General features: G+C 44.2%; 1 protein-coding gene across 1 annotated transcript; it reads left to right on the top strand.

Annotated features, from left to right (window-relative positions):
• Positions 1 to 455: 455 nt before the first annotated feature.
• Positions 456 to 5,119, top strand: LOC123085981 (probable pre-mRNA-splicing factor ATP-dependent RNA helicase DEAH5). Its single transcript, XM_044507685.1, has 2 exons — positions 456 to 3,903; positions 4,538 to 5,119. Exons 1-2 carry the CDS (start codon positions 593 to 595, stop codon positions 4,929 to 4,931), a joined length of 3,705 nt encoding a protein of 1,234 aa, XP_044363620.1. The 5' UTR covers positions 456 to 592; the 3' UTR covers positions 4,932 to 5,119.
• Positions 5,120 to 26,301: the final 21,182 nt, after the last annotated feature.

The following is a 26,301-nucleotide window of genomic DNA, read 5'->3' as shown; positions in this document are numbered from 1 at the left end:
TCTACCATTGCAACACACGAGCTAGTTTTAGGCCTCCTTTGAAATTTCATAAGAATTTTAGAGAATAGAATTTTTATAAGATTTTTTTTCTTTAGAGCTCTTTGGTTCATAAGAATGAATTCCTATTCCTACATAGGATTGATTCCTATCCTCCACATTTCATAGGAAAAAAAGAACCTAGACTCAATAGAAAAATTCCTTTGGTGTCAACTAAATGACATCTTATTTTCTATTCCTACTCATAGGATTTGAGATACATGTCATCTCATTTTCTACAAAATTTTTATTTTTATGATAATTCTATCTTATGAATCAAAAGAGGCCTTAAGGTGTGAGCCTTTGTCGCTAGGGTACAGCCAACTCTCGACAAGTAAAAGGGGAAAAAGAAGTATCTTTGATATCGCGGATACGGTGGCATCTGCTGTAAATTTACTTGCCTCCTCTCGTTCGTCGGATCTATTCGGGGTCTCAGCCTTCAGCGAGGCGGTTTTCCCAGATTGGAAGTCCCGAAGAGCCGCCCCACCTCACCAATCCAACCCCTATAGTTCCGGGACCGACCAGCAAACCCTAGCTCCACATCCACCCACTAGCCATGGCGCCGGCGGCGGGGGAGGGTCCCGGCGACGATGGGCTCCGAAAGTTGGAGTACCTGTCGCTCGTCTCCAAGGTCTGCTCGGAGCTGGAGACGCACATCGGTGTAGGCGACAAGGTACTGGCTGAGTTCATTACCGAGCTCGGCCGCGACGCCCCCTCGGTCGCCGATTTCGACGCCAAGCTCAAGGCCAACGGCGCCGACCTCCCCGACTACTTCGTCCGCACGCTCCTCACCATCATCCACGCCATCCTCCCGCCGCCCTCCCATAACCCTAGCTCCGCCGCCTCGCAGTCCAACTCCAAGTACCGCGCGCTCTCGCGCCCCGACGACGCAGATCGCGCCCGCGAGCTCCGCCTCGAGCTTGAGCGTGATGCCAATGCCACAGCGGCGACCACCCCTGCCCCTTCCAGGGACCGCAGTCGCGATGACCGCTCTCGGGACCGTGACCATGACCGCACGCGTGATGAACGCGGACGGGATCGTGACCATGGCCGCAGTCGTGACAGAGACCGCGGGCGTGGTGATTGCAGCCATAACCGTGACCGAGCACATGATGACCGTGGCCAGGATCGTAACCATGACCGAGGCTGTGAACATGATCATGGCTGGGACAGGGATCGAGACCGTGGTCGCGACAGAGACCGGGAGGGAGATCGGGACGGTAATGGTCGGAGGGCCCAGGACCGCCTCCAGCAAAGGGACAGGGATACTGGCAAGGCCCATGGAAGGAGCAGGAGGTATGTGGATGAGGAGGAGGGACAGCAGGAAAGGGCTGGAGGAAGGAAGACAGAGAATACCCTGACAAATTCAAGTGGCGAGCCTGAGCTTTACCAGGTGTACAGGGGGAGGGTGACCCGTGTAATGGACACCGGTTGCTTTGTCAAGCTTGAGGATGTTCGTGGTGGCCGTGAGGGACTTGTTCATGTATCGCAGATGGCAAGCAGACGGATAACCAATGCAAAGGAGGTGGTGAAGCGTGATCAGGAGGTGTTCGTGAAGGTAGTTTCGGTAAAGGGAGATAAGTTGAGTCTCTCACTGAGGGATGTGGATCAGGATACAGGAAAGGACCTTCTGCCAATGCAGCGTGGTGTGGAGGATGCTCCAAGGACTAACCCATCTGTTGGTAGTGCTGCTGCTGCTGGGTCTGGAAGGAGGTTGGGTCTATCGGGGATTGTGATTACAGAGGAGGATGAGGTTGCACCCATCTCGCGGCGTCCCCTCAAGCGGATGAGCTCACCGGAGAGGTGGGAAGCGAAGCAGCTAATTGCTTCGGGTGTTCTCGATGTGAGGGATTACCCACAGTTTGATGAGGATGGTGATGGAATGTTGTATCAGGAGGAAGGCGCAGAGGAGGAGTTGGAGATTGAGCTTAATGAGGATGAACCAGAGTTCTTGCAGGGACAAAGCAGATTCTCAATTGACATGTCACCTGTTAAGATTTTCAAGAATCCAGAGGGTTCATTAAGTCGAGCAGCAGCTCTCCAGACTGCCCTCATCAAGGAGCGCCGTGAGGTTAGAGAACAAGAGCAGAGAGCAATGCTGGACTCGATACCCAAGGATCTGAATAGGCCATGGGAGGACCCAATGCCCGACACAGGTGAGCGACACCTTGCACAGGAGCTTAGAGGTGTTGGTCTATCAGCTTATGACATGCCAGAATGGAAGAAGGAAGCATATGGAAAAGCTTTAACGTTTGGGCAAAGGTCAAAGCTTTCAATACAAGATCAGAGGCAAACTCTTCCAATATACAAGTTGAAGAAAGAGTTGATTCAAGCTGTGCATGATAATCAAGTTTTAGTTGTTATCGGAGAAACTGGCTCTGGAAAGACAACGCAGGTGACACAATATTTGGCTGAAGCTGGTTATACCACAAGGGGTAAAATTGGCTGTACTCAACCTCGTAGGGTGGCTGCAATGTCTGTTGCAAAGAGAGTGGCAGAAGAATTTGGCTGTCGACTGGGAGAGGAAGTTGGTTATGCCATTCGCTTTGAGGATTGCACTGGCCCAGAAACTGTGATAAAATACATGACCGATGGAATGCTTCTGCGTGAAATTTTAGTTGATGAGAACCTTTCCCAGTATTCAGTAGTCATGCTTGATGAAGCGCACGAAAGGACCATCCACACAGATGTTCTCTTCGGTTTGCTAAAGCAGCTTGTTAAGCGTAGACCTGACATGAGGCTTATTGTTACTTCTGCTACCCTTGATGCTGAAAAGTTCTCTGGGTATTTCTTCAACTGCAACATCTTCACAATTCCGGGAAGAACATTCCCAGTGGAGATACTCTACACCAAACAACCAGAAAGTGACTACTTGGATGCTGCATTGATTACCGTGCTGCAGATCCACTTGACAGAGCCAGAGGGTGATATCCTTGTTTTCTTGACTGGTCAAGAGGAGATTGATCATGCCTGTCAATGTTTATATGAGAGGATGAAAGGGCTGGGAAAGGATGTTCCTGAGCTCATAATTTTGCCTGTGTATAGCGCTCTGCCTAGTGAAATGCAGTCAAAGATCTTTGAGCCAGCTCCACCTGGGAAGAGGAAGGTGGTCGTAGCCACCAATATTGCTGAAGCTTCTTTAACCATTGATGGCATATATTATGTCATCGACCCTGGCTTCGCCAAAATCAATGTTTATAATTCAAAACAAGGGCTTGATTCATTGGTCATCACTCCAATCTCACAAGCATCGTCAAAACAAAGAGCAGGGCGTGCTGGCCGTACTGGACCAGGCAAATGTTATCGTCTATACACTGAAAGTGCTTACCGCAATGAAATGTCACCAACGACGATTCCAGAAATTCAAAGGATCAATTTGGGCTCTACAGTTCTTAATATGAAGGCAATGGGGATAAATGACCTACTATCCTTTGATTTTATGGACCCCCCAGCACCCCAAGCACTTATCTCTGCTATGGAACAGCTTTACAGCCTTGGCGCTCTTGATGAGGAGGGCCTTCTTACCAAACTGGGAAGAAAAATGGCTGAATTTCCACTGGATCCACCACTTTCAAAGATGCTACTAGCTAGCGTCGACCTTGGATGCAGTGATGAGATACTGACTATTATAGCGATGATTCAAACGGGGAATATTTTCTATAGGCCTAGAGAAAAACAGGCTCAAGCTGATCAGAAAAGGGCCAAATTTTTCCAGCCAGAGGGAGATCATCTTACCCTACTTGCTGTATATGAGGCTTGGAAAGCAAAGAACTTTTCAGGGCCCTGGTGCTTTGAGAACTTTGTTCAGTCAAGATCGCTAAGGAGAGCACAAGATGTCAGAAAGCAGCTTCTAACTATCATGGATAGGTAACTAGTTGAATTATAATAAATTGAATGAAGAGCCTCTGCATTAGATGTGTAATGGAGGTTTTCCTTAGTAGATTTCTATTAATCAAATTCAAAGCAGATTAGCAGTACTCATCACATCAAATACAATCAGTATGCCTAATTTATATGCAATAATTATGACGAGAATATACTGAAGACAGGGATAAAAACCTACGCTCATAATACTGATGCAAAAGATTATGCAAAGATTACTTATAAGAGGGTAAAAATGAACCATGCAGTGTATTAGGTCCACTATAAGTTGCATAACTGTTGCATGTGGATATTGAATTGGAATTAATGCCTGGTTTCTGCGGGTGCATACTGTAGACAGTCAGGGATAAATACCAATATTTGTGTGGTCTGCTAATTTGGATCCTTCGTTAAAAAACATTGTAGTGTTGTATACAAAAACATTTCACAAAGGAATTAGTGAAGATGGTTTTTTTTGGAGACCTATCCATGGCTTGTTTCATTGTGCTTTCGTTATCAAATGTTCAGACAACTTGCATTCATTGCCTATCCAATGGTAGAGGTGTGTTGTTCGATCTATTGTCCTAGAGCTTGATATGATTTTGTTTGTGCGCTAACATATTTGCCGATGTATCTGCAGATATAAGTTGGATGTTGTCGCTGCTGGGAAGAACTTCATGAAAATAAGGAAAGCAATCACTGCCGGCTTCTTTTTCCATGCTGCCAGGAAAGATCCCCAGGAAGGCTACAGAACCTTGGTGGAGAACCAGCCAGTGTACATTCACCCAAGCAGTGCGCTGTTCCAGCGCCAACCAGATTGGGTCATTTACCACGAGCTTGTAATGACGACCAAGGAGTATATGAGGGAGGTGACCGTGGTTGACCCGAAATGGTTAGTGGAGTTAGCGCCAAGATTCTACAAGGGCGCAGATCCAACCAAGATGAGCAAGAGGAAGCGACAGGAAAGGATTGAGCCTCTGTACGACAGGTACCACGAGCCCAACTCATGGCGTCTCAGCAAGCGCCGAGCTTGATGGTCCATCATACCCTACCACAAGTTTTGGCGGAACTGTAAATATTTGTGCTCTGCTCCTAGACACTGTTGCACTAGGTATTTCTACCTACCGGAGTCTTATTCCTGGATACCGTTTTATCTTGAGACTAGTTGTATGGATATTTACAGTTCAGCGCTCGACCATTACTGGGTGATTCAGTTTTTCCAGTTTCGGATAATTTAGATAATACTACCTTTGTTTCCTTTAACTCCACATAATATAAGCTTTGTCTAAGTCAAACTTCATAAACTTTGATCAAGTTTAAGAGAAAATATAAACATTCACAATACCAAATTTATAATTATGAAATTAATTTCCATATTGTATATCTTTAGCATTATAGATGTTGATATTTTAATATAAAGTTGGTCAAACATTACTAATGTGATTTTGGACTAATCTTATATGGGGGGTAACAGGAAATGGAGAGGGTAACTTCTTATGAACCGGTGACTGTTGTGGTTCTATTTTCCAAATGTTATTGATCAAGAGGTTTTTTTAGCGACCGCGCTGTGACGTGTTTAAGAATTTCAAAGCAAAGACACATGTCAATCAGTGGCGTAGCTAGCCCAACATGCCAGGGTGGTCCACCAATGCAAAATATTCACATAAATATATTTATTTATTATAAAAATATATTTTTCTCTATGCTATATATATTATGGGGAAATTCCAGGGTGGTCCATGGACCACCCTGTCCACCCCCTAGATACGCCACTGATGTCAATCACTGGTTGCTCACACACACCCATCTTCGTGAACTATGAGTTGACGACACTAAACGGTTCACACCCATCCGAGCGAACTACAAGTTTTTTTTGAACATTAATACAGATACAAACGTTCATATACACGCGCATACACTCACCTCTATGAACGCACACACGCACACCCTACTCTTATGAGCATCTCTGAAAGACTGCACCGACATATCATCTTGAAATTTATGAAGTCACTTAAGAACAAATACGAGCATCAGGATTTGAACTCTGATGGGTTGGGGATACCACAGTCCCTCTAACCATCCAACCACAGGTTGGTCCGAGCAAACTATAAGTTAACGGCACTAAACCGGATGACATGTTTTGTTTACAATTTTCAAATGTTCCCTTTGATGTAGCATGGCAAGTTTTTTTTTTTTGCCAACATGATAACTTCTGAATAAGTTGGAAAAAATTAGGCTAAGAATTCTTCACGTTGCATCATGGCATGCAACCCCTGAAAACGCATAACAATTACTCTGTTGTAGCATGATAAATTCCTAACAATCTGTTTGCTAGCATGGTTATGTTTTCTCTACAGCATGACAGATATGTATACAATAGCGCGACAAATAACCTGTTTTAGCAAGGCAATTTTTATGTGTTCACTGTTAGTTTTTTTTACTGAATACTTCCAAATCGCTGCATTCGCTCGGATGACCTCCCATAGGGAACGATAGTTCACTTTGGTGACCTCTCGGAGAGACGTCAGCGCAATATTAGTGACGAGAGAATCCCAACCGGGTAGGCCCACGACAACAAGACGACCCAACAGAAGGTTCATGCCCAAAGATGTCATGGTGCAGATAACAACACATGTGGTCATGTTCCATTCATGCGGAGCAATCAAACGGACGTGAGCCGTCAGTTGATACCAATCCATCAGCCGGGAGCAAACGGGAGTTCAGCAAACAAGCAATTAAGAGGGATGTTACCCACGAGCTCCACTACGCCTTAATTGCTATCGTCACCTTATGTAATAACACTCGACCATCAATGATCCATTACCACTAGCATTAACACCAACCGCTGTAACCCTCCATGACGCACTCTATATAAGCCAAGGCAGGGGCACCAGGCTGAGGTTTGCACCATTTGTATTCATCCTTATACACAAGAGAGAAAACAACAATAAACCTTGTCTTTACGACCATTTGCATCTTCGGTAGCCTCTATGCCTCTACATTCTAACTCCTATACATGCTTTCGGAGTTTGCGCCACAACGGTTGGCGCCCACAATGAGGCTAGCGTCTATCGAAGCAATGATGCAGATGGTTTCTTCATTGTTTAGCGGCGGCAGACTGGCTTTGAGGCGTACCATTTTCTTTGGTTCACTCGACTTCGCCACCGACGAATTAGCGTGGCATCCTAATGCCCCGCACACTGGAGCAATGACATGGGCATTCTGTGAATCCAGGAACCGGTCTTGTACCGGTCAGCCCGAAGGACGCTTATTCAACGCTAGAGGTGCTCCCAAAAGTCTCGCCTTGGCAGGCTAGCTACCCAACTAGCTGGAATGCTCAATTCCGACTCGCTATGCCCTCTCCTAGAGTTTGGATCCCAAGGGAGGGAGAGATATGGAAGCCACACCTCCGTGGCTAAGGTTTTCATGGCAAAGATTGGTGGAGCATGTGGAACCCAACGCTAGAAAAACTAAATTTCAACCGCGCAACCAAGAACATACTGTTGGTGCAATTGAGTGCCCCAAGAGTCTCCAAGATTGTTGGACAGAAATAGTGAGGGCCTAATGTGTTTGCTAGTGCATACAGAGAAATTATGTCCCTGACGTTATGAGGAGTTTGCTACAAACTTAGAAGATTTTTATCTGCGAAGCAGAGAAGAATGCTAAGGCAACCGAGAAGACTGCTATCGAAGATAATGCGTGATGGAAGGGACCCCCAAAAATTGCAGACGTGAAGCAATTACTACAGAGCTCGGTCAGAGAGTGTTAACTACAGTCGAGAAGATTGAAGAGGAAAAGACGTAGCATTTTCTTCTGTAGTTCTTCTTCTCTTATTTGAGTCAGAGGACCACTATACTACTAAAAGGGTGTTGGTGCAATTCCTTGCCCTTTGTGTTTGGGGATTCTTGTCGGAAACAGTTTGGAAGCGATTTGTTTGCTAGTGCACACAAAGAGAAATAGTCCCTGGAGTATCAAGAAGAATGCTATAATTTGTTGTGAAGTTTGCTATAGACTTCACTGAGAGTTATCTATGCAGCAGAGAAGATGATTATGTTTCGAGGAATGTTATTCTGAGAAGATTGCTATAATCTCCCTAAGAGTTTGGTACCGAAAAGTTTGCTGCCAAAAGGCGAGAAGATTACTATAATCATCCAAAAGGTTTGACACCGAGAAGATTGCTACTTCCAAGAAGTTTGCTATAAACTTCTACGGAAGTCATCGAAAAGAAGATTGATATGTTTCGCGAAGTATAAAATCAAGAAGATTGGTACTTCTGAGAAGTTTGCTAAACTTCCTCAAAAGTTATCTGTGCTGCAGAAAGGTTGTCATATCTCGAAGAGTTTGTTATCGAGAAAATTGCGTGCCGGAGATGGCCCCGGCAAAATATTACTGAAGCGAAGCAATTTTCATTTGGCGTGTCTGAAAGTGCAACTAATCCCCGGGTGGTTTTGGTAATTCATAACAACATATACCTCATTGAACAAATGTCCATTCAAGATCAATATTTCAGGATGTTCAATGATTGGCATGGCAAGGACTATAGATGTGGACCCCTCAAAATGCTTAAGACAAGGATTGGCAAAAGCTCAAGACTCTACATTTTTGTTTAAGTGATTGAAAGGATCGAGAAGATATGTCTAGAGGGGGGGGGGTGATTAACCCTTAACAAAAGTGGCAATTTTTAGTTTCCTCAAGTTAAGGTGGAGTTTAGCACATATTAAAGGGCATCCAATACATCTCAAGCAAGCATGAAAAGAGTATAGGCAGCAGAAAGAGTAAAGCATGCAAGTGCAAGAAGGTAAAAGGATGGGATTGGAGTGTGCAAACGCAATGGATACGCGGAGAATTTTTGGCGTGGTTCCCATAGGCGATGCTATTGTACATCCACGTTTATGGAGACTTCAACCCATGAAGGGTAACAATTGCGGGAGTCCATGGAGGGCTCCACCCACGAAGGGTCCACGAAGAAGCAACCTTGTCTATCCCACCATCACTACTAGGGAAAAGCCTAGCAGTAGCGCGGGTAGCCGCGCTACTAATACAACTCTACAACTAATGCTTAGCAGTAGCACGGTTTGTCCCGCGCTACTGCTATCTAGGGATAGCAGTAGCGTTCGTGGCCAAAACGCGTTGCTGCTAACACTGGTACAACGAGGTGCTATACAAATGTTTTTAACCACTTTCGGCGATGGCATTTGGAACCGTCGCCTAGTGAGTGACTGCGATAGGGAGGTCCTTCCCACACGACCCAGAAACCGTCGGGGATAGGGAGCCTTGATGCATACAGTTGTCCCTATATAACCGTTTCCGATATCTCTAATATCTCAAACGCGTCATCCTTGCTACTCGTTTGTGCTCGCATTGCCATCACTGTTGGAGTTTTGTGGTTTTACCTAAAACCAGGCACATTCCAGGCACGAGAGTTTTTCAGGCACGTACCAAACTGGCTCTATGTTTACGATGCCTGGCACATCACAAACAATTCATGATTGTAAACCGTGTACGATAGATAGACAATCACACACATTTAGTTTTCCTGCACCATTTGTGATAGTGTCTGACATCACACACGCTTTGCAAACGGCAACTGTATGCATTGTTACACACGTTTCCTCTTCGTGAACCGTGTTGGATTATGATGTATATCCCACACGCTGTGCTTTACAGACCATGTGCGCCCTAATGACCCGCACACCGTAATTTCACCCTAATTTAATTGCCGCTATTTAAAATTGTACCTAATTTGAACTTGAAAGTAGGCTATAGCTTTATTCTTATCCATCAGGTTCAAACAACCAATGCATTATTCGGTTCACAGGTACATATGTTTAAGAATTACATAAGCACCAAATAAAGAATGATGAACCAGGGTTCTATACTTGTACTATTACAGATGGTAAAGAAAGATGCGATAGACATTCTGGTTGCTGAACAAGGTGAAGCGGAATGGCCCTATTGTGCTCTCCTGGATGTAGATGGACGCATGACTCTAGTCCAACCCCTTGTGATGGCCGGCCGCCAATCATGTAGTTTGAGAGGTAATCTTGAGTAAACTGCTTCAGGATCCACTGCAAAGGAAAACAGATTCAGACATTGTCATCTAACACAACTCATTACGGGTAGTAAAAAGAAGGCTACAGAGTTCTTACTTACCATCCTGCAGTTCACTGTTGTCTTGCATAAAGTGTAAACAAATAGTTTGAGTGACATCTTTTGATCCATTTTAATAATAATCTTTATCAGTTTTCTCACTTGATGCTGGTTCATGAATATCTCATTTCCCCATACGCAGAAGGGGTCGAAGTGTGGATCTTTGGCAATGACATATGTACCTAAAAGCACCAAGTTAATGTTAGAAGCTAAACAACAATTGCAAAATGGTGTAGTACAACACTCCCTCCATCCCATTATATAAGATTTTATTACATGTATATCTAGACATCATCAGAACATTAAGGTCACTCTTCCTTGTTGCTATGTAGCCTGGGATTGCATATTTAGTCATTCAGTACAATGCATGTTGCTATGTAGACTCAGATATATTAAATATGGGCCTAGTTAACCTACTAAGAAATGGGTTACAGATATATTCAGTGAAATTTCCGATTCGACGATTAATCCCTTATGAGCCCGCAAGCTATATGGTACCAGCTACTGATACCCTGAATAGTGAGTACATATAAGCAATGCGATGAAACTAACCTCGATGGAAAACAACACTGTTCCCAGTATTGTCCTGTATGAGTAAATATAAAGAAATGTTAAGCACAACAGGCTAAACATCAACCAAATATATCCATGATAAACAAGATAATCTACAAATGATAGCTTCAGTGTGTAGGTTTAAGCACGCTAGTTAAGCAAAACAAGAAGTGGAAAGGTGTGTTCACTTCATCAGACATAACATTTAAAAACAAGCAAATAGTCATTCAAACTGGTATTGTGTAGGTCCAAAGTACACTAGTTATTGTTAAAAGAACGAAAAGGCATGTTAACCGCAACATCCTTAACAACAACCAAATATCGTAATTCATAGTGGTATTGTTGAAACTATTATTGATGAAATTGAACTGCACAGCAAATAGTTGCACATATAGAGCATCACATTGTGAAGAACTGAAATAAACAAGGCATAAGGCCATCTCTAGCCGATCCTTTAAAAGTTAACAGACTAAAACCCTTAGTGTATATATATATACTCCAACAATTTTTGGCTGTTTCTAGTCAATCCCCTAAACTTAACGTTGTAAACTTCAATTTGATCTAGTTCAAAGCAGGTTCAACCAAAATTAGCATGCATTCAAACATAAATATAGTTTGACCCATTTTAATAATAATCTTTATTAGTTTCCTCACTTGATGCTGGTTCATGAATATCTCATTTCCCCATATGCAGAAAGGGTCGAAGTGTGTATCTTTGGCAATGACATATGTACCTAAAAGCACCAAGTTAATATTAGAAGCTAAACAATAATTGCAAAATGGTGTAGTACAACACTCCCTCCATCCCATTATATAAGATTTTATTACATGTATATCTAGACATCATCAGAACATTAAGGTCACTCTTCCTTGTTGCTATGTAGCCTGGGATTGCATATTTAGTCATTCAGTACAATGCATGTTGCTATGTAGACTCAGATATATTAAATATGGACCTAGTTAACCTACTGATAAATGGGTTACAAATATATTCAGTGAAATGTCCGATTCGACGATTAATCCCTTATGAGCCCCCAAGCTATATGGTACCAGCTACTGATATCCTGAATAGTGAGTACATATAAGCAATGTGATGAAACTAACCTCGATGGAAAACAACACTGTTCCCAGTATTGTCCTGTATGAGTACATAGAAAGAAATGTTAAGCACAACAGGCTAAACATCAACCAAAAATATCCATGACAAACAAGATAATCTACAAATGATAGCTTCAGTGTGTAGGTTTAAGCACGCTAGTTAAGCAAAACAAGAAGTGGAAAGGTGTGTTAACTTCATCAGACATAACATTTAAAAACAATCAAATAGTCATTCAAACTGGTATTGTGTAGGTCCAAAGTACACTAGTTATTGTTAAAAGAACGAAAAGGCATGTTAACTGCAACATCCTTAACAACAACTAAATATCGTAATTCATAGTGGTATTGTCGAAACTGTTATTGATGAAATTGAACTGTACAACAAATAGTTGCACATGTAGAGCATCACATTGTGAAGAACCGAAACAAACAAGGCATAAGGCCATCTCTAGCCGATCCTTTAAAAGTTAACAGACTAAAACTCTTAGTGGATATATATATATACTCCAACAATTTTTGGCTGTTTCTAGTTGATCCCGTAAACTTAATGTTGTAAACCTCAATTTGATCAAGTTCAAAGCAGGTTCAACCAAAAGTAGCATGCATTCAAACATAAACATAGATAGTTTTGCATAACCGAACATAAAACATAAATTTAAACTAAGCTAAACTACTTTCGGTCGAAGTGGAGGTCGAGCCAATCCTTCCTCGTGAGGTACAGTGTGCCGTGAGCCGGGTCTGGGCCGGTGCCGTCGTCGGGGTCATTGGGGAAGACACTCCTCCACTTGTCGACGTCGATCTCCTCATCCTCACCGCCCACCTCGATGCCCTCTGTGCCGCCGTCCTCGCCGCCTTCGACCTCGTCATCGTAGGAGAGCACGATAACCTCGCCGCCCTCTGTCAGTGTCAAAACCAGCCGATCTCGGGTAGGGGGTCCTGAACTATGCGTCCGGGGATTAAAGGTAACAGGAGACAAGGGAGACATGATGTTTACCCAGGTTTGGGCCCTCTTAATGGAGGTAAAACCCTACGTCCTGCTTGATTGTATTCGATGAGTATAGGGGTTACAAGAGTTGATCTACCTCGAGATCGTAATGGCTAAACCCTAGATGTCTAGCCTATATGAATTCTGATAGCCTCTACGGACTAAACCCTCCGGTTTATATAGACACCGGAGGGGCCTAGGGTTGTACAGAGTCGGTTTACGGGGAATGGAAAATACACATCCGGACATTAAGCTTGCCATTCACGCATAAGAGAGTCCTACCCGGACATGGGGGAAGGTCTTCTACCTTGTATCTTCATGGCCCATCAGTCCGGCCCACATCACACAGCCCGGACACCCGAGGACCCCTCAATCCAGGACTCCCCCCTGAACCATTCTTCAATGATGATGTGTTCGGCTCACAGATTGCCTTCGACATTGCAAGGCGGGTTCCTTCTCCGCGTACAAAGCAGTCTTCTAAGCAAAAGAACGGTATCCAGATCTATATAATAATCACAACCCTCAACCACAAGGGCACAATACTTAATAAGGCATATCTACTGACAGCTCTTTCGGCAAAATGTCGCGTCTAGCCTTTTCATAATTCCGAACCGTTTTTTGGCCTCCCACTTCGTGTTTCGAGGTGCAGCCTCCATTGACACGTCTCGTCAAAGCGGAGATCGTGTCCCCTTATAGCGGGATTTTCATCAATACGGGTTTGGGTAACCTAACCGTGCCATTCGCACGACCCCTTGGGAACATGCGAGTTTTAAGGCCAGTGGGGGGCGTTTGATATTCACTGCCTATATAAGCGGATAAAGATCCATCTTTTTACCCCACGCCTTCTTCCTTCCTCATCCCTCCCATCCTCGAGCTCCAGTGCCCAAGCTTCAATCTTTCCTACCGCCCAACCTCTCCAGCCATGGCCGGATCCGGCTCGCAGGGCAAGTGGATGGCTTCCTCCGTCACAGAGAGGAACGTCAAGGAACTCCAGGAAGCAGGGTACTTGGCCGCGAACATCGCGCATCGGCTCCCTGCCAAAAAACAGATCATCCCTACTCCGGAGCCTAGTAAGAGGGTGGTGTTTACCCCTACTTCCTCTGCGGACTAGGGTTTCCTCTCCACCCTTTCGTCCGCGGCCTCATGTTCTATTATGGGCTAGATTTCCACGATCTAGCCCCAAATTCCTTCCTCCACATCTCAGTGTTCACCTTTGTGTGCGAGGCGCTCCTCCGCATTCCATCCCACTTCGGCCTATGGCTTAAGGTCTTCAGTGTGAAGACGAAAATGGTTGACGGGCAACATGCGGAATGTGGCGGTGCCATGGTGAGCAAGCTCCCCAACGTCACCTGCCCCAAAGGGGCCTTTGTGGAGACCGTGAAGTGATGGCAACTGGAGTGGTTCTACATCACCGAACCTCGCGGTGCCACATGGGCAGCCACTCCCGAGTTTAAATCTGGACCCCCAATGCGGCTCACGTCGTGGATTAACAAGGGCCTGGACTGGGCGTCGCCCAATGAAGTGATGATGCTGCAAAAGCGCATAAAAATATGATGGAGAAGAACACCAGTCTCGCTGATGTGATTCAGGTGATGCTTTTCCGCCGGATTCTCCCCTGCCAGCGCCGGCCTCTCCACATGTGGGAGTTCAATCCGGATGGTCCGCGGACCCTGCAGTGATTCTTCGGCATGACGTACGAAGAGATCTGGAAGCTGCTTTTCAAGGCCTAGAAGTCGTGGCCGGAGATGACCGAAGACATCAGCCTCGACTGCGCTCATCCGGCCACCCCAGTAAGTTTTCTAATTTTTGAACACAATTTCAGTTCATAAATCAAAGGGTATGCTGAGCCTTCCATTCTTCCATCGGGGCTGGACAAAGAAGGTGGAGCAGATCCAGTGTTCGGCTCTACTACCCGAAGACCCAACCATTCCTCTGCTAACGAGGATGCTGGTTCCGGCGCCGTACCAGGCGCGGAGAAGAAGGCCAAGAAGAAAGGCAAGGAGGCCAAAAGTGGCCTTCGCCAAAAAGGTACTTCGGACGCTGCGTCCGGAGATACCGAAGCTCCCTCCTCCCACGAGGGAGATGAAGATGAGGAGGAGGAGAAGGAGGAGAGCAATTGTCCCCTTAAGGGGGGAAGAAGAAAAGGGCGGCCTCAGTGGACCTAGAGGCGGAGGCGTCCAAGAAGGGGAAGATTCCCCTTTCGGACGACTCGGACTCGGATGTCGAAGCCATCCTCAAGTGGCGCCCCAGGTCGAAGCCCCTGGCCACATCGTAAGTGTCCAAGGATACTGCATATGTAGCCGTTTTTTGTGATTGCAGTTTTAACACATATAAATTGCGTGCTGCAGTCTGGCCTACGATCTCCCCCAACCATCATCGTGTTCTGGGAACTCGCTTGGGCCAGAGATGGTGGAGAGCGAGATGCCTCCATGATCCTCCCCGCCAACTGCCACAGACAACATCGAAGTGTTGTCCCAAATAGCCTCTCCGGGCCATGGAGAGGTGCGGGAGGCCGCCCAGACGATGCCAGAGGGTAACACCTCGGCTGCCGAGAACATGGGGGAACCGACCCCCATGGAGACTGGTAATGGGGGCCATGACCAATCTGCCCCCAGCCGAATATTATTTCGGAGACCCGTACGACTCCGGAATCGAGTGAGCAACCTCCATTGAAAGAGGGGGGAGCGTTGACTCCACTAGCAACCTCTATCAATCCAGAGGCGCCGAACACTCTGGTGGAAGCGCTTCGGCACACTTCCATTGTGGAGGAGCACCGTACCCTCGTGGGTACAGTGGTTGAGAAGGTTCAGTCCGCCAAAAGCGGGCTGAACGAAGCCTTTACCAGCCTATTAACAGGCTTTGAGGCACGTGATGTAATATTCTTAGCTGCTTTGCATATGCAAAAAATATGCCTGTGTATAGGTAGTAGCCCCTGAGACTCTGTTCGGCTTTTGGAAAGAAGTGCCGAACAATGGATCAAGTAGTACTCGCAGGAGATAATATACTTGTCTATTTTGATAAACAAGCATCACTATTAGCGGCAACTGCCCAGGCCGCCGAAGTGTCCGAACTCAAGCGGAAGTTGGAGCAGGCCGATGAGGACCTCGTCCGCATCAACAAGCGGTTTGATGAGGCGCAAGGTATGTTTTGATTTTTTTGTTTACGCACCTAAAGTAATATGCCAATGTGGGGTCTAATCTCCTGTGTTATCCTGATAATATTTGCAGGTAGTGCGACCGAGGTCGAGGCCCTGAAGAGCGCCCTCGCCCAAGCCAAGGAGCAGGCGCGGGTGAGCCAAGCGGCCGCTAACAAAGCGGCTGCAGATTTAGAGGCCGAGAAGGTCACCCTCCACAAGTATGAGGAGCTGGTGACATAAGTGGAGCAGGAGCTCCAAGATGCCGCCAACAAGTGTGAGACCTTGGAGGAGAAGAATAAGGCCCAAGCGGTCGATCTCACCAAGGCTCTTCAGGAGGACAAGGAGGCGCGGACAAAGTCCCGGGAGGCTCGTGAGGAGATCAAGCAAGCCGGATAGACAGCGGCTGGTAAGCCCTTTTTTACAGAGTATATTTGGCAGTCGGAGATATGCCTTGCTTAATCGACTATGGAGTTCTCCAAACGCCTTTGCGGATCTCCTGAGGAGTGCGGCCGACGCCGCGCAATTCTTCCGGTCCCAGGAAGGAAACACCACAGAGAAGCTCCTCTGGTCCTAGTACCTGGTGCCAGAAAGGCCATCGTTGCTAAACAACTAGATGATGTAGTTGGCGGAGCTGCATAGGATGTCCGGCTTGGCCATGAAGGACATCATAGTTCAGCTATGGCCAGCCGGACCTATTCCGAGCAGCTACTTCGGCTTGGTCAAGCGACTCGACTACGCTCTGCCCCGAGTTAAAGCTATGAAGCGCTTGGCTTGCATAGAGGGTGCGCAGATCGCCTTTGCCCGCGTCAAGATGCACTGGGCGAAGAGGAAGGCTGCCGCCGTGGCCGTTGAGGGTCCACCCGAGGGCAAGGACTACCGCAAGCCGGAGCGATACTTCGAGGACGTCCTGGAGGGTGCTCGTTTAATAGAGGGTCAATGCTCGAAGGGTATTATGTTTGAATGAATGTATCTGAGCTGCCCGGACTTTGTGTTATGAAACAAGGCCTCTGTATAATATACTTGTGTGTTTATCTCAAATTATTTTCCTCCCGTGCGGCCGTTTTTTGTATTTGAAAGTTTGCCAGTCGTCGGCTTCAGCCCCCACGTAGATACTACGGGGGTGTTCGGAATAGCACATGACCACACTTGTCCCAACGTCTTGATCCGTAAAGGAGGTGATCATGCAGCAAACTAGGCAATCAGACTATGCGGCTTTATCACTCTCACTTAGCCATAGGAGTTTGACCAAGGGACTATGAGCTAGTCCCTGGTGCGTGTGCGGCTTTCCAAACTTGGATGGTTTAGGCGCGTGACCGGGTGAGGCCAGTCCTTCGTGTAATACAGAATTTTTTTGCAAAAGATTTAGTAAGTCACCGAACCGCTGACCAGCTCTCGCTATACCATGATTGATAGTTTTTGGATTTCTCTACTGAGGTGTTTGACCGGACGAACCAGAAACACAATTGCTGTAGTTCTCCCTTTACTACATTAGCCAAAAAAGTAGAATGTAAGGTGGTAACCACAGGAGCCGGGCAACTCAACTATTGACCAAAGACATGACTCAGAGCCGATGCATAGAATGCGGTATTCGGGACGCCGAAGTGTACTATAAAAGTGTTCAGACTTTTTGTTTTTGTAAAATATATGTGGCCGAATAGAGCCCCTGGCAATTTATGCCGAGGTGTGTATGTCAATCTGTTGTGAAGACGGAATACAAATTATGAAATAAGCCAGTACCGAATAAGGTTGGACAAAACTGTTTCCGCTATAGTCTGATTGATACGTCAAATGTGTTCTTACAGAGAATGCCATAATCATCAAGGCTATTTTACATGCCAAGCATTTTAGAACAAGGGAAAGTTGAATCCAGGTCCTAAAAAAAGGTGGTCTTGAAGATCCTTTGGACACCCTGCCGCACGTCTGCGCCGCTTTTCACCTTGGTGTAGGACCCTCTGAGAGGATCAATGATCGAGTATACAGATGGGGCCTGGGAAAGGGCCCTTTGTACCACCTAAAAGTGATTTGGGTTTTAAAGAACCTGAAAAAATAATGGAGAGAAAAAAGAGAAAAAAGGAAGAATATTAAGGTCCGAATAGGGTCGAGCTGTACTTTGGACTTTGTCCTTAGTGTGCCTCCGTCCTTGCCCAAGGTATTTTTAGTGAGTAGTTATGTACGCGCGGTACATATGCCGTGATTAGGTGGGGGTTTTGACAGAGGCTAAATTGCTAATCAAGTCCTGGATGAACGAAACTATCGTTCTGCATGGTAGACCAGACTCGTTTTACAGTGTCCGAGGGCTTGATGGCCGATGAAGTATTCGGCTTGATAAGGATACCCTGTACCTCAGCTGTGAGGGCCGCGGTATGCTCCTCAGTGTGGAGGGAGCTCCATGTTTCCATTGACTGTTATAACGCCATGTGGTCAGGGCATCTTAAGCTTTAGATAGGCGTAGTGCGGGACTGCATTGAAACAGGCGAAAACAGTTCGTCCGAGCAGTGCATGATAACCACTACGGAAGGGGACGATGTCAAAGATCAAATCTTCGGTTCAGAAGTTATCCGGTGAGTCGAAGACTACCTCCAGCATTATTGACCATGTGAAGTAGGCCTCTACGATGGGTATCGCTCCTTTAAAGATGGTTTTAGTGGGCTTGATCCTTGAGGGATCAATACCCATTTTATGGACAGTGTCCTAATAAAGCAGGTTAAGACTGCTGCTGCCGTCCATGAGGACTCGCATGAGGTGGAATCCGTCGATGATTGGATCGAGGACCAATGTTGTTGAACCTCCATGACGGATACTGGTCAGATGGTCTCTGCGGTCAAAAGTGGGTCATGAGTGCGGTAAGAGCTGCCATGGACTTCGGCTTTTCTTGGCCGAGGTGTCGGGCGAGCCACTCATCACGGACACTGTGTTTAAAGGCCGTGAGGGCTCCAGTGTCCAGAAAATCAACAATTTGGTACTTTTTAATTAAGAACCTGGTCCAGAGCTTTCGGGCGGACTCTCCGGGTTGCTAGACTATGTGACTGAGGTCATCGGCGTCCGGAGGCCGGACATAGGTACCTTGGAATTTGTCTCTAAAGGCATCTTCCAAATCTTCCCAGCTACTAATAGAGTTCTTTGGGAGGTTATTTAGCCAGTGCCTTGCTGGTCCTTTCAGCTTTAAGGGGAGGTATTTGATGGCATGGAGATCGTCACCGCGGGCCATGTGGATATGGAGAAGGAAATCTTCGATCCATACCGCGGGATCTGTCGTGTCGTATGATTCAACATTTACGGGTTTAAACCCTTCTGGGAATTGGTGCTGCATTACCTCATTGGTAAAGTATAAGGGGTGTGCGGTGCCTCTGTATCGGGCAACGTCACGACGGAGTTCAGATGACATCTGTATGCAATTTTTGGCCCTGGTGAGGCTATGCCTATCTCGCCAAGCTTGACAGTCGTCTTCTCGAGTTGCGGCGCGCCCCCTTGATCCATAGATTGATCTGGCTTGGCTGCTCTATTGCTCAAGTCTTGTCGTAGGTCGTAGGTGTATCCTGGAGCCGCTGTCTCTCTGCCCCTACAGCGCGGTGGTGCGGGTTGGTGTTTGGCATAGGTGGCCACTTTATCTAACCCGTGTGGTGGCTAGTCTGGTTCATCAGCGCTGTCATGTTTTGACGGTATTGGCTCTAAGGCCTCGTCTTCGAATTGTGGTAGTAGCCGACACTTTGAATAACTCTTTGTTGAGCATTGAAGGCCAAATTCTTTGGCCGCTAGGACCTGGGTCCATCTGCCATTGAGTCTATCCTGTTCGGCTTGGAGCCATTCCTGCTGCTTTTTTAGGCTTCTTGCAGTGGCGATTAGTTGGCGCTTAAAGCGCTCCTGCTCGAGGGGTTCCTCTGGCATGATCAAATCTTCGTTCCCAAGGCTGACATCATCCTCGGAGAGTGGTAGGTAGTTGCTATCTTCCAATTCTCGTTCCCGACCTGATCGTCGGGGTTAACTTGCCCCTCCTCCACATCATCCTGTTCGGATGTGGGCTCGACGGGGGCTTCTAGGTCTTTGGCATTCTCTGGAGTGTTATTGTCTCTAGTGCCTGATACGTCCATTTTTCATCATGCTTTTATATCAATATTTATTGCATTATGGGCTGTTATTACACATTATGTCACAATACTTATGCCTATTCTCTCTTATTTTACAAGGTTTACATAAAGAGGGAAAATGCCAACAGCTGGGATTCTGGCTGGAAAAGGAGCAAATATTAGAGACCTGTTCTGCACAGCTCCAAAAGTCCTGAAACTTCACGGATGATGTTTTCCAAATATATAAAAAACATTGAGCTCAAGAACTTCACCAGGGGGCCACACCCTGCCCACGAGGGTGGGGGGGTGCGCCCTACCCCCTGGCGCGCCCCCTGGTGGCCCTCCGGTGACCATCTTCTGCTATATGGACTCTTTCGATGGGAAAAAAATCATAAGCCATCTTCTCAGACGAAACTCCGCCGCCACAAGGCAGAACCTTGGCAGAACTAATCTAGGGTTCTGGCGGGCCTGTTCTGCCGGGGAAACTTTCCTCCCGGAGGGGGAAATCATCACCATCGTCATCACCAACGCTCCTCTCATAGGGAGAGGGCAATCTCCATCAACATCTTCATCAACACCATCTCATCTCAAAACCCTAGTTCATCTCTTGTATCCAATTCTTGTCTCCAAGTCCGGGATTGGTGCTAGTAGGTTGCTAGTAGTGTTAATTACTCCTTGTAGTTGATGCTAGTTGGTTTAATTGGTGGAAGATCATATGTTCAGATCCTATATGCACATTAATACCCCTCTGATTATTAACATGTTTATGCTTTGTGAGTAGTTACTTTTGTTCCTGAGGACATGGGAGAAGTCTTGCTATTAGTAGTCATGTGAATTTGGTATTCGTTCGATATTTTGAAGAGATGTATGTTGTCTCTCCTCTAGTGGTGTTATGTGAACGTCGACTACATGGCACTTCACCATTGTTTGGGCCTAGAGGAAGGCATTGGGAAGTAATAAGTAGATGATGGGTTGCTAGAGTGACAGAAGCTTAAACCCTAGTTTATGCGTTGCTTCGTAAGGGGCTGATTTGGATCCATATGTTTCATGCTATGGTTAGGTTTACCTTAATACTTTTGTTGTATTTGCGGATGCTTTCAATAGAGGTTAATCATAAGTGGGATGTTTGTCCAAGTAAGGGCAGCACCCAAGCACCGGTCCACCCACATACCAAATTATTAAAGTACCAAACGCAAATCATATGAGCGTGATGAAAACTAGCTTGACGATATTCCGATGTGTCCTCGGGAGCGCTTTACATCATATAAGAGTATGTCCAGGCTTGTCCTTTGCTACAAAAAGGATTGGTACACCTTGCTGCACTTTATTACTTTTGTTACTTGTTGCTCGTTACAAATTATCCTATCACAAAACTATCTGTTACCACTTATTTCAGTACTTGCAGAGAATACCTTACTGGAAACTGCTTATCATTTCCTTCTGCTCCTCGTTGGGTTCGACACTCTTACTTATTGAAAGGATTACGATAAATCCCCTATACTTGTGGGTCATCAAGACTCTTTTCTGGCGCCGTTGCCGGGGAGTGAAGCGCCTTTGGTGGGTCGAATTTGGTAAGGAAAAATTTATATATTATGCTAAAATTTACTGGTACTTGTTACTATGGAAAGTAATCCTCTAAGGGGCTTGTTCGGGATATCTTCACCCCGACCAGTAGAGCAAAGAGTTGCTCCTCAACCTACTGAACCTACTGAAAATGAAAATGCTTGCTTCGAAATTCCTTTGGGTATGGTAGAAAAACTACTAGCTAATCCTTTTTTGGGAGATGGAACAAAACATCCTGATGAGCATCTAATATATGTGGATGAAGTTTGTGGATTATTTAAGCTTGCAGGTGTACCCGGAGATGTTGTTAAGAAGAAGGTCTTACCTTTATCTTTGAGGGGAGATGCATCGACATGGTACAGGCTATGTGATGATATGGAGTCTTGGAATTACAAACGATTGAATTTGAATTTCATCAAAAGTTTTATCCTATGCATCTTGTTCATCGTGATAACAATTATATATATAATTTTTGGCCTCGCGAGGGAGAAAGCATCGCTCAAGCTTGGGGGAGGCTTAAATCAATGTTATATTCATGCCTCAATCATGAGCTCTCAAGAGAAATGATTATTCAAAAATTTTATGCTTGGCTTTCTAATAACAATCGCACCATGCTTGATACTTCTTGTGCTGGCTCTTTTATGATGAAGACTATTGAATTCAAATGGGATTTATTGGAAAGAATTAAATGCAACTCTGAAGATTGGGACCTCGACAATGGTAAGGAGTCAGGTATGACACCTAGTTTTGATTGTGTTAATTCTTTTATGAATACTGATATTTTTCGTAAATTTAGCACTAAATATGGACTTGACTCTGAGATAGTAGCTTCTTTCTGTGAATCTTTTGCTGCTTATGTTGATCTCCCCAAGGAGAAGTGGTTTAGATATCATCCTCCCATAGAAGTAAAAGTAGCTGCACCTATTAAAGTTGAAGAAAATACTATCACTTATAATGATCCTATTGTTCCTACTTCTTATGTTGAGAAACCACCTTTCCCTATTAGGATAAAGGACCATGCTAAGGCTTCAACTGTGGTTCGTAAAAGCAATATTAAAACATATACACCTCCTGAGCAAGTTAAAGTTGAACCTAATATTGCTATTGTTAAAGATCTCCTGTCTAATAATATAGATGGGCATGTTATTTATTTCTGTGATGAAACTGCTAGAATTGCTAAACCCCGTGATACAGATAAACCTAGACCTGTGGTAGGTATGCCTATTATTTCTGTTAAAATAGGCGATCATTGTTATCATGGCTTATGTGATATGGGTGCTAGTGCTAGTGCAATACCTATTGACTTATACAAAGAAATTATGCATGACATTGCACCTGTTGAGTTAGAAGATATTGATGTCATAATTAAACTTGCTAATAGAGATGCTATTTCACCAATGGGAATTGTTAGAGATGTTGAAGTCTTGTGTGGGAAAACTAAATATCCTGCTGATTTTCTTGTTCTTGATTCCCCACAAGATAGCTTCTGTCCCATTATAGTTGGTAGATCCTTCCTAAATACTGTTAATGCTACCATAGATTGCAAAAGGGATGTTGTTACTGTCGGTTTAGATGATATGGCTCATGAATTTATTTTTTCTAAATTTAGTAGACAACACCGTGAAGAAGAATTACCTAGTAAATATGAAATTATTTGTCTTGCTTCTATTGCCGTACCTCCTAGTGATCCTTTAGAACAATATTTGCTAGACCATGAAAATGATATGTTTATGAATGAAAGAAGAGAATTAGTTGAATTATTCTTTAAACAGGAACCTATTCTGAAACACAATTTACCTGTTGAAACCCTAGGGGATCCTCCTCCACCCAAGGGTGATCCCGTGTTTGAGCTTAAACCGTTACCGGATACTCTTAAATATGCTTATCTTGATGAGAAAAAAGATATATCCTGTTATTATTAGTGCTAACCTTTCAGAATATGAAGAAGAGAGATTATTGAAAATTCTGAAGAGGCACCATGCTGCTATTGAGTATACTCTTGATGATCTTAAGGGCATTAGTCCACTCTATGGCAACATAAAATTAATTTGGAAGAAGATGCTAAACCAGTTCGTGATCATCAACGCCGACTGAATCCTAAAATGAAAGAAGTGGTAAGAAAGGAGATACTAAAGCTCCTTGAGGCAGGTATAATTTACCCCGTTGCTGATAGTCACTAGGTAAGTCCTATCCATTGTGTCCCTAAGAAGGGAGGTATTACTGTTGTTCCTAATGATAAAGATGAATTGATTCCTGAAAGAATTATTACTGGTTATAGGATGGTAATTGATTTCCGCAAATTAAATAAGGCTACTAAAAAGGATCAGTACCCCTTACCTTTTATCGATCAAATGCTAGAAAGATTATCCAAACATACACATTTTTGCTTTCTAGATGGTTATTCTGGTTTCTCTCAAATACCCGTGACAGCCAAAGATCAATCAAAGACTACTTTTACATGCCCTTTTGGTACTTTTGCTTATAGACGTATGCCTTTTGGTTTATGTAATGCACCTGCTACCTTTCAAAGATGCATGATGGCTATATTCTCTGACTTTTGTGAAAAGATTTGTGAGGTTTTCATGGATGAGTTTTCCGTCTATGGATCTTCTTTTGATGATTGCTTGAGCAACCTTGATCGAGTTTTACAGAGATGTGAAGAAACTAATCTTGTCCTGAATTGGGAAAAGTGCCACTTTATGGTTAATGAAGGTATTGTCTTGGGGCATAAAGTTTCTGAAAGAGGTATTGAAGTTGATAAAGCCAAGGTTGATGCTATTGAAAGATGCCATGTCCCAAGGACATCAAAGGTATAAGAAGTTTCCTTGGTCATGCCGGTTTTTATAGGAGGTTCATTAAGGACTTCTCAAAAGTCTCTCGGCCTCTGACTAATTTATTACAAAAAGATATACCATTTGTCTTCGATGATGATTGTGTAGAAGCATTTGAAATACTTAAGAAAGCATTGATCTCTGCACCTATTGTTCAACCACCTGATTGGAATTTACCCTTTGAAATTATGTGTGATGCTAGTGATTATGTTGTAGGTGCTGTTCTAGGACAAAGAGTTGATAAGAAACTAAATGTTATTCAATATGCTAGTAAAACTCTAGACAATGCTCAAAGAAATTATGCTACTACTGAAAAAGAATTCTTAGTAGTTGTATTTGCTTGTGATAAGTTTAGACCTTATATTGTTGATTCTAAAGTAACTATTCACACTAATCATGCTGCTATTAAATATCTTATGGAAAAGAAAGATGCTAAACCTAGACTTATTAGATGGGTTCTCTTGCTTCAAGAATTTGATTTACATATTGTTGATAGAAAAGGAGCCGAGAACCCCGTTGCAGACAACTTGTCTAGGTTAGAAAATGTGCTTGATGACCCACGACCTATTGATGATAGCTTTCCTGATGAGCAACTAAGTGTCATAAATGCTTCTCATACTGCTCCATGGTATGCTGATTATGCTAATTACATTGTTGCTAAGTTTATACCACCTAGTTTCACATACCAGCAAAAGAAAAAGTTCTTCTATGATTTGAGGCATTACTTTTGGGATGACCCACATCTTTATAAAGAAGGAGTAGATGCTGTTATTAGACGTTGTGTACCTGAGCATGAACAGGAACAGATCCTACGCAAGTGTCACTCTGAAGCTTATGGAGGGCACCATGCTGGAGATAGAACTGCACATAAGGTACTACAATCTGGTTTTTATTGGCCTACTCTCTTCAAGGATGCCCGTAAGTTTGTCTTATCTTGTGATGAATGTCAAAGAATTGGTAATATTAGTAAACGTCAAGAAATGCCTATGAATTATTCACTTGTTATTGAACCATTTGATGTTTGGGGCTTTGACTATATGGGACCTTTTCCTTCCTCTAATGGTTATACACATATTTTAGTTGCTGTTGATTACGTTACTAAGTGGGTAGAAGCTATTCCAACTAGTAGTGCTGATCATAACACTTCTATTAAAATTCTTAAAGAAGTTATCTTTCCAAGGTTTGGAGTTTCTAGATATTTAATGACTGATGGTGGTTCACATTTTATTCATGGTGCTTTCCGTAAAATGCTTGCTAAATATGATGTTAATCATAGAATTGGATCCCCTTATCACCCTCAGTCTAGTGGGCAAGTAGAATTGAGTAATAGAGAACTTAAATTAATTTTGCAAAAGACTGTTAATAGGTCTAGAAAGAATTGGTCCAAGAAACTTGATGATGCATTATGGGTCTATAGAACTGCATATAAAAATCCTATGGGCATGTCTCCGTATAAAATGGTCTATGGAAAAGCATGTCACTTACCTCTTGAACTAGAACACAAGGCTTATTGGGCTATTAAAGAACTTAATTATGATTTTAAACTTTCCGGTGAGAAGAGGTTGTTTGATATTAGCTCATTTGATGAATGGAGAACCCAAGCCTACGAAAATGCCAAGTTTCTTAAAGAGAAAGTCAAAAGGTGGCATGATAAAAGAATACAAAGGCGTGAGTTTAATGTAGGTGATTATGTATTGCTATACAACTCTCGTTTAAGATTTTTTGTAGGAAAACTTCTCTCTAAATGGGAAGGTCCCTACGTTATCGAGGAGGTCTACCGTTCCGGTGCCATAAAAATTAACAACTTAGAAGGCACAAATCCGAAGGTGGTAAATGGTCAAAGAATCAAACATTATATCTCAGGTAATCCCATAAATGTTGAAACCAATGTTATTGAAACCGTGACCCCGGAGGAATACATAAGGGACACTTTTCGGAATGTTTCAGACTCCAAAAAGGAATAGGTATGTGGTACGGTAAGTAAACCGACTCCAAAACAGTTTTTAAGGCAATATTTCTCCGTTT

This window comes from Triticum aestivum, chromosome 4A (assembly GCF_018294505.1).
Source record: "Triticum aestivum cultivar Chinese Spring chromosome 4A, IWGSC CS RefSeq v2.1, whole genome shotgun sequence".
NCBI classification, from domain to species: Eukaryota; Viridiplantae; Streptophyta; class Magnoliopsida; order Poales; family Poaceae; genus Triticum; species Triticum aestivum.
The sequence above is the reverse complement of the archived record's forward strand: the minus strand, read 5'-3'. Positions and strand labels throughout refer to the sequence as shown.

Coding starts and splice junctions, on each gene's coding strand:
- LOC123085981 (XM_044507685.1), top strand. CDS start 593: ATGGCGCCGGCGGCGGGGGAGGGTCCCGGCGACGATGGGCTCCGAAAG. Junction 3,904..4,537: donor CTTCTAACTATCATGGATAG/GTAACTAGTTGA, acceptor ATGTATCTGCAG/ATATAAGTTGGATGTTGTCG.